Source organism: Olea europaea, unplaced genomic scaffold (assembly GCF_002742605.1).
Source record: "Olea europaea var. sylvestris unplaced genomic scaffold, O_europaea_v1 scaffold2587, whole genome shotgun sequence".
NCBI lineage: Eukaryota > Viridiplantae > Streptophyta > Magnoliopsida > Lamiales > Oleaceae > Olea > Olea europaea.
The window spans coordinates 194-9707 of NW_019244176.1; the positions used below are offsets into that span (position 1 = coordinate 194).

The window sequence follows — 9514 nt, forward strand, 5'->3', positions numbered from 1 at the left end:
GATTCTTGATCCCAGAGATTCCACTCCAGATTGAATGGACCAGATTCATCTCACAAGGATCATTCCATGCTGTCTCCAGCTAACAAGATTCTCTACAGCTGCAATGTAGTTAAACTAGTTTAGATAGTTGAGAGATTAGTTGTTAGTTAGTCCGGTCATCTTCTCTATAAATACCAGACTTTGTACGCATTTTAATTGATGGGATTGTAGTAGTTTCTCTCCAATCCCTCCTTCCATGGAGGTTTCATTTCCTCCTTCTATGGAGTTGATTTTCCTCCTCTAATGGAGTTTTATTTCCTCCCTTTGTGGAGTGTTTCTCCTCCTATCATGGAGTGTTAATTTCTCCTTTCATGGAGCTTGTAATTCAAGTTTTTCTCATTCAATAAATTTTAACGAGAATGAGCTTGTAATTCTCACTTGTTAGAGGCCGTGAAACGAGAATGAGACTTGGACTGTCTGAGTGGTGAAGATAATACGGACTAGAGCCATCATCAATGGCGGAATGACTCATTGATGAGGACGAATTTTGGTTTGATGGATTCTGATCTGAGGTGTCTGCCATAATGAGTCGGTTGATCTGCCGGAATCCAATGACTTGCTGCCGGAATCTAATGGCGGAGCTGAGAGCGTATTAGCTCTGATACCATTTTGAGGATTTAGGAAAATGAAGTATATTATTCAACCACTGAATGAACTGTACAAGTGCTATAAATAGCAATGAAAGAAGGCGGGAAAAATGAAAACTAAACAAACTGAACCAGCTGTCATTTAACTAACTGTAACTAATTTTTAACTAACTAAACTAACGCCTACTAATCTTAATAATAGTAATCCCACAGTCACAAAGAATAAAGTCCATTAGTAGTATTTACAAATAGCATTATCTTTAAAATAATAGCATTTTTATTGTTTGCACACATGAGAGCCTCTTCTTTGTGGTTTCTATGACACTGTCCCCACATGAGTCTTCTTGCAGGACTTCTAATTTAAGAGCATATGATTTTTAAACCTATCATTGTCATTACAATGAAATTTCTTTGATTTGAAATTCTACCGGCACTTAAGAGAATCGAAGTTGATATCTGCTATAATGGATTCACAGGAAGTATTCCAAATGGAATTGGAAACTTATTGTCACTTCAATGGTTGGAATTGGGCAGCAATAACTTGACAGGTATTATTCTACCTCAGTAGTTTTGTTCTGTTACTGTCAATGGAAATTTATTCTCAGTTGAAAGTTTCAACAAATATCTCGTACAGGTACTATTCCATATTCAATTGGCAATGTATCAAATTTGGAGATATTTAATATGGACACGAACAATATTCAAGGACAGATTCCGCAAGAATTGGGACATCTATCACTTTTAAAAACGATAGATTTTCCGGTGAACCATCTTGTGGGTGAAATACCTGAATCCATCTTCAATCTCTCCAATTTAATACTATTGTCGTTAACACAGAATGAAATCTCAGGCAATCTTCCATCATCACTGAACAATGGACTTCCTGTTCTCGAAAGTCTCTATCTTGCTGGTAACCTGTTAAGTGGAGAAATACCTAGCGGTATTTCAAATTTTTCTAAACTTTCTACATTGGACCTTACTCAGAACTCGTTCAGTGGACAAGTACCCATGACTCTTGGAAACTTACGAGACCTCCAAACACTAAGTTTGCAGTATAATCAGTTGACAAATGATCCTTCAATGGTGGAATTAGATTTTCTTAGCCCATTGACAAATTGTAGACAGTTGAAGATCCTACGTTTTGGATTTAATTCTTTTAACGGAATGCTTCCTAAAGTCTTGGGTAATTTCTCACAGTCTGTTGAAACAATCACTGCTGGCTTCTGTGGCATTAAAGGCATGATTCCGAGTGAAATTGGTAATCTGAGCAACATAATTTACTTCGCAATGGGAGGAAATGATTTGATAGGAACAATTCCTGACACGATGGGTCAAATGAGGAAGATGCAAAAGCTCATAATTAGAAAGAATAAACTCTGGGGGTCAATACCTGTCAACCTTTGCAATATGGTAAATCTATATTACCTACAATTTACAAACAATCAGCTCTCTGGACAGCTGCCGTGGTGTTTGGGAAACATTAGTTCCTTACAAAATATCTATTTAGATTACAATGGATTGACTTCTACTATACCATCAACTTTGTGGAGCAACAAAGAAATTCAAATTTTGGAGTTGTCTCATAATTTGCTCATTGGTTCTCTTTCTCAAGAAATTGGAAGCCTGAAGAGCTTGAGAGAATTACATCTGTCAGAAAATCAGTTTTCGGGAGATATTCCTACCAACATTGGGGAACTTCAGAGTTTGCAAAATCTAACATTATCAAACAATAATTTGCATGGTCCTATACCCGAGTCATTTGGTGATTTGAAAGAATTGGAGTACTTGGATCTATCTCATAACAATCTTTCTGGTCTGATCCCCAAGTCATTGGAGTCACTTGAGTATCTTAAATATTTTAATGTCTCATTCAATAAACTTGGGGGTGAAATTCCGAATGGAGGACCTTTTAAAAACTTGACAAGAGATTCTTTCATAGGCAATGGGGAATTATGTGGAGCATCTCGATTCATGGTCGTGGCATGTAAAAGTATCACATCAAAATCATCAAGCAAGACAAGGTATCTGAAATATATTTTACCATCATGTGCATTAGTAGCATGTATAGTAATATTTGTTGTTTGGTTTGTGAGATGTAATAGAAATAAACCTCTTCCGACTCAGTCCAGTTTCCCTATTGCCCTCACCATCAAGAGGATTTCATATTATGAAATTCTTAGTGCTACTAATAACTTCGATGAAGAGAATCTAATTGGCAGAGGCAGTATTGGTTCAGTATACAAGGGTTTATTTTCTGATGGGACAATTGCAGCTATTAAGGTTTTCAATTTAGATGTGGAAGGTGCGCTCAAGAGCTTTGATACTGAGTGCAGTATATTGTGCAACATTAGACACAGAAATCTCGTCAAGGTAATTACATGCTGTTCTAACCTTGATCTCAAAGCCTTGGTGTTGGAATATATGCCTAAAGGAAATCTTAGCAGTTGGTTATACTCTTCCGACTACTGCCAAAATATAGTGCAAAGATTGGAAATAATGATAGATGTGGCAAGTGCATTGAAGTATCTGCATCATGAGTATACATCCCCAATTGTCCATTGTGACTTAAAGCCCAACAACATACTTCTAGATGAAGATATGGTTGCCCGTGTGGTGGACTTCGGAATTTCAAAGCTCTTTAAAGAAGACCAAAGAATTTCACAAACCAAGACTTTGGGCACCATTGGTTATATGGCACCAGGTAAAATGTTTTGTAACATACTTATGTGGAAAACCCAGTAATTGCTAGAGTTTATGCATTATTTTAGAATAATTACTCTACCATATTTAATTATTTCCATAGTTAGGTAGAATTATTAGCTTTCCTTGTTTATGAGATTATTTTCTTTATTTCCTTCCACTCGTTTGTATATAAATACAGGATTCAATGATGAATAAAATTCAATTCACACAGAAATTCGTGTGATTCAACATATTCTTCAACTTATATATAAGATAAGATGTTATGCTTATAATTTCACTAAGTGTCAAGCTAGTGGTATATTTAGTGCAAAAATATTGTTTCGATCTATCAAAAATATCACAGATGAGGGCTCTCAATATGTCAATCTACTTACAAAAAAATAAAGCAAGAAAGAAAGATTAGTATGATTATATTCTTTTAATCTTCTTATTGTTTTTTATTCAATTATTTTTTTATTAGGTCAGTAAGTGAGTCAAATAATTAAAAAGACGACAAAGGAAACTGAAGGTGTAAATTTTTGCAACTTACAGGTTTAGCATTTTTAAGTAATTCTCAGGCAAAGCCATAGTTCTTCTTTCAGCGCTTTCTTGTTTACTTAATTTTATCATTTATTTTTTTATCATTTAAAATTTAACATGTTAATTTGATTACATGTGTCAACTTGTAGAGTATGGATCAACAGGACTCATATCAACAATGGCAGATGTTTACAGTTATGGGATTATGTTGATGAAAACGTTTACCAAAAAGAAGCCCACTGATCCTATATTTGAAGGAGAGTTGACTATGAGGAGATGGGTGGTTGAATCATTCCCAGATGCAATAATGCAAATTGTAGACATTGATGTAGTGGACGAAGTTGAAGAGAATATTCGATCTATAGAGAGATGCATCACATCAATCATGGGGTTGGCTCTAGAATGCACAAGTGATTTGCCCGAGGAGAGGCTCAAAATGAAAGATATTTTAATAAGGCTCCAGAAGATCAAAATCGAATTTCCTCCAGGCATAACTATGCGTATAAGTCGGGATGCATTGGTTCAACAGGGACCCTAGGCCTGACAACCTGTGACCACAGCTAGCAATGGTCCCAAGCCAATGGGTTTTTTAATAGCATGGCGCTTCAGGAAACCGGAAGCATGTTTAAGAATATCATATCTTTAATAATGTTGGTTTTACAGCTTAACTTTCATATATTTTGGTGCTTTAAAGTCGTTATTTCGCGTGTACTGTTTTATTGATTTATAGTGCCTGTATTGTCTGATTTTTATTTTGTTACTGATATGTAGAAAATGTGGATTTGGTGAAAGATCAATGAAAATGTCTTTTCAATAGCCTAAGCCATGTGCATATGGTGAAACATCAATTTTATTTTATTTTTATGATTTCAACAGTTACCAGGGTGTTGAGGAAACCTTACTTCACTACGATGAATTTATTTATGCCGATGACCTTGTGGTACAATAAAGAACTTCAAATTTTGATTGTCTTATAGTTTTCTCATTGGTTCTCTAGCTCCAGAAATTGGCAGCATGAAGAGCTTCAGAGCATTATATCGACCAAGAAATCAGTTTTTAGGTGATATTTCAAGCACTATTGGGCATTTGCAGAGTTTGATAATTATAACATTATCAAAGACAACAGGTTTTATGGTCTAATAGCTGACTCATTTGCTAATATGAAGGAATTGAAATAATTGGATCTATTTCATAACAATCTTTCTGGTATGATCCCCAAAAGTCATTGGAGAACCTTGAATGTTTCGTGTATTTCATCTTTTCAACCAATGAAATTTTTTAAGAACTTAACTGAATATTTTTTCATAGGCAATGAAGAATTATGTGGAGCATCTCAATTGGTCATGCCATGCAAAGGCGTCAAAATCATCTATCAAGACTAACTGCCTGAAATATATTTTACCATCCTGTGCCTTGGTAGCAAGTGTAGTAATTACTATGGTTTGTGAGACATATACAAACAAACCTCATCCAGATCAATCGAGTTCCCATATTGCCTTCACTACAGGAGGATTTAATTTTATGAAGTTCTTAATTCTATCAATAATTTTCGATAAAGATAATCTGATTGGCAGAGGTAGTATTGGTTTGGTAAACAAGGATATATTCTTCAATATGGATAGTTGCTGCTGTTAAGGTTTCTAATTTAGATGTGAAAGGTGCACTTGATAGCCTTGATGCTGAGTGCCAAATTATGTGCAAACATTTATCACATAAATCTTGTCAAGGTAAATAGTCATTGATCTAACCAAGATTTAAAAAAAATGACGCTTAGAATATATGCCTAATGTAGGGATATTAATTTAGCTCGCCGGCTGAGTCCAAGCCCCATTTTGGGGTGTCGGCCAGAGCTCTGGCCAGATCGCATGGCTTATCAGCTCATGTCACTAGCCATTTTAGGCCGTCCAGGCCTCTAAAAAAATACGTGTAGCAGGCAGCTACTTAGCCGCCTCTGTTTGGTCTAGGCTCGGGCCAAAAAAATCTCAAACCATTTTTACTCGAGCCAAGCCCGAGCCTCGAGTTTCGGCTTGCGAGTCAACTAGACTTGGCTCGTTGACATCACTTGCCTAATGGAAACCTTAACAATTTGTTGAACTCGTGCAATTACTACCTAAATATATTTTAAAGATTAGAAATAATGATAGATGTGCGTCCGCATTGATATATCTACGGCGTCATGGATATCCCGTCCCAATTGTCCACTATGATCTGAAGCCGAGAAATGTACTTCTAGATAAAACTATGCTGGCCCTTGTCGGATATTATGGCATCACCAAGCTCTTCATGGAAGACCAGAGAATTTCACAGATCAAGACTTTCGGCGCCATTAGGTATATGACACCTGGTAAATTCTTTTGTCGACTAGAGCTAAGTTTAATACACGTCATAGTTGTGCATGTGTGTCATTCACCAGTGTATTCATTTAAATTGATGGGGTAAATTTAAAAGAACTTCAGTAAGGCATTCATTTAAGTACTTCCTTGTATCAGATAAGGCAAAAGCCTTGTTGTGCTTTGCTCTCAGTGTTTTCTTCACCAGTTTCTTAGTTACTTCCCATTTTCAGATTTTGCCTGTTAATTTGATCAGATATCCATATTTTGTAAAGTATGGATCATTTTGGATAAATATCGACTATTTTATAGCTATGGGATTGTGTTGATGTAAACATTTACAAAAAGGAAGCCCACAGATGATATATTAATAGGAAATTAACCATGAGGAGATGGATATTCAAATTATTCCCTGGTAAAATGATGCAGATTGTAGATGTGGATATACTCAACCAAAACGAAGAAAATATTAAAGCTAAAGAGAGCTACTTCAAATCAATCATGCGACTAGCTCTCGAATGTACAGCTGATTTGACTGAGAAAAGGTTCAATATGGAACATGTAATAAAGCTTAAGAAGATCTCAAGTGATTTATTATTATTATTATTATTATTTTTAGCATCAGTAAGACAGAGGCAATAGGTCTTTCGGATTCACTGATGAAACTGCATCCTGGTTTACAGCTTCATCGGTGCATGCTTGAAACTTCTTTAAATCGCTATCAATGTTCTTTAAATTCAGCTTCTGTTCCTTAATTTTCATTATTGGCGTCGAGTTGATCATTTCTGCATGTGCACGAGGAAACAAACTTGACCATACTGAATCAAGGTGGGAAAAAAGAAATGCAGTTGATCCAAGTCAAGCAGTCTCAAGTTTTCAAGACTTTGGTATTTTGGTTAAATTACACTATTTGACCAAAGTACCCCTTGATTAACGTCCTCAATTTAGATTTTATACTTCGAAACGTAGATCCCCAACCGTATGAATTTTTATATTAATTAAATAAAGTAAAACCAATCTTAAAAACTATATGTCACTAATTTGCTCAAATCCAAACAATGCTCCTTGCTCGAGTAATGCTACTAGTCATTACTAGTGATCATCATCAAATACTACACTTGGTGATCGCCATCGATGATAAATAGAATTATTCCTTATGATCCATCACTTATTAAACATCTCTAAGACACTAAAGCTCTAACCTCGGCATAGACGCATTTTCTAAACTTGCGCAGGCCATTTTACGCTTATTTACCTTCGCCACCACTAGAAACATGATTAGTATTTCTAGATGAGTTAACCTTGATGAGATGGGTGCTTGTATTAGGGAATGAAATAATGCAAATTGTAGATGTTATATACTCAACCAATATGGAGAGAATATTAAAGTTAAAGGAGTTCTTTATTATATTAAAGAGAATCCTCTTAATCAATCAAGCAACTAGCTCTTGAATGCACGGTTGATTTGCCCGAGTAAAGGCTCAACATGGAACGATCTAATTAGGCTCAAGACGATTGGAACTGAAGTTTTTTTCCTCAAAATCTAAAGATCTTTCAGGGCAATACAACGTATGAATCCAAAGAAATTTTAATGTTCAAAGTGAAAAATCCGAAAATCAATCAGAATACATAGATAGAAGTCATAACTGTTGCACGTCCATACTCAAACCAGAAGCGATGTAATCTCACGCGAGATTTTCATAACTGGCTAAGACTAACAATAGACACCACAAAGAAACAAGAGACCATGACAATGACTATAAAAATAATGAGTGATATGACCAAGGAGTTGTGTCCTGATTTGGACATATTTTTGTATGTCAATTAACTAAAACTTTGATGGCTAACCAATCCATGTGGTCAATGTATACAGGATGAAAATCCACAACCTGGTGACTGTTAAGACTGAAAAAATTGAGATGCTTTCGATCTTGACACTCTTCTAAACAGAGCAACAACCAACCTTCTTTACTGCTGAAACATCATCTTTTGAGCCTACATTAATGGTCTGCCCCTTAGGTAAAGCTGCTGGATCATCACCAACTTCAAGAGCTTTTCTGCTGACAAAACGGTATATCTGAGTGAGCACTTCTGTGAATGAATTTTCTACGTTCATAGATTCCAGGGCCGAGGTTTCCATAAAATATGTGTTCTCTCTTTCAGCAAATGCTGTCGCGTCTTCTGTGGAAACAGCCCGTAAGTGACGTAAATCTGCTTTATTTCCAACAAGCATGACAACAATGTTTGAATCTGTGTGATCCCTGAGCTCCTTCAACCACCTCTCGACATTTTCAAATGTCACATGACGTGTAACATCATAGACTAGCAAAGCACCAACTGCTCCTCGATAGTAGGCACTTGTGATTGCACGATATCTTCAGCAAAAAGCATACATTGAGACAAATATTCCCACAATAGGATAATTACAAAGTTTCATATTGAACAAGGAGGAAAAGTACCATGAAAGTTGGACTGAGACAGTTTCTAAAGCACGACTTGACCTCATAATTCGTAAACACAATAATGATGAAACGTTGTGGTTCTGAATGGAAACAGGTATTAACATAATATTCAGGAGACGGGAGAAATTGCAAAGATGATGTGTAGAAATCTAAAAACATGAGAGGAAATCACTATGACTAATTTATCAGATTTAAATTAAAACAATGCAACAAGAAAGGTTTCATTTTGCATCATCAAAATCTCACTCCATACATAGACCAAAAGGGGGAAACCACATTCATCCACTAGAAATGAATTCACATCAAGTAACCTAAACTTTATATCTACATTCAATCACCATCCCAGATCTCAAATTTCTGAATTAAAAATTGCACATCATTGTAAATTTCAATAAACCCAGATATCGATTCACTCACCAAATATGTGCATAAAAAGTATAGAAAAAATTAGGTGTGTACCGTTCTTGTCCGGCGGTGTCCCAAATCTGGGCCTTGACAACTTTATCTTCAACGCGGATACTACGAGTGGCAAATTCAACACCGATAGTCGACTTAGACTCTAAACTGAATTCATTGCGGGTGAATCTGGACAGTAAATTCGATTTTCCGACACCGGAATCGCCGATGAGCACCACCTTGAACAAGTAATCGTAGTCGTCGTCCGCTCTGTATGCACCCATTTTACTTACTGGAGTTTGTGTGTGTGTATACACACACTGAATGTATGAAAATCTGGGGTTTGTAGAACGAGGAGTGAGTGTGAATCTGAGGTGAAATCAAGATGACTGCGTGCCTCTCGGAAAGGACTGACAAAGAAGACAAATATATGAAAGCGAGTCAATTGTTCTAGTCACTGAATGAAAATTTAAAAACT

The 9514-nt window shown here is 36.1% G+C and overlaps 2 protein-coding genes across 2 annotated transcripts; one reads left to right on the plus strand and one right to left on the minus strand.

The window, feature by feature from the left end:
- Positions 1 to 623: 623 nt before the first annotated feature.
- LOC111382935 (receptor kinase-like protein Xa21) lies at positions 624 to 4670 on the plus strand. Its single transcript, XM_023006977.1, has 3 exons — positions 624 to 1174; positions 1261 to 3327; positions 3998 to 4670. The coding sequence occupies exons 2-3, from the start codon at positions 1311 to 1313 to the stop codon at positions 4384 to 4386; spliced, it is 2406 nt and encodes an 801-aa protein (XP_022862745.1). The 5' UTR covers positions 624 to 1174; positions 1261 to 1310; the 3' UTR covers positions 4387 to 4670.
- A 3060-nt stretch (positions 4671 to 7730) lies between these two features.
- On the minus strand, positions 7731 to 9489 carry LOC111382931 (ras-related protein RABA1f). The gene is made up of 2 exons (XM_023006973.1): positions 9100 to 9489; positions 7731 to 8553 (listed from the first exon to the last, which is right to left on the minus strand). Exons 1-2 carry the CDS (start codon positions 9318 to 9320, stop codon positions 8121 to 8123), a joined length of 654 nt encoding a protein of 217 aa, XP_022862741.1. The 5' UTR covers positions 9321 to 9489; the 3' UTR covers positions 7731 to 8120.
- Positions 9490 to 9514: the final 25 nt, after the last annotated feature.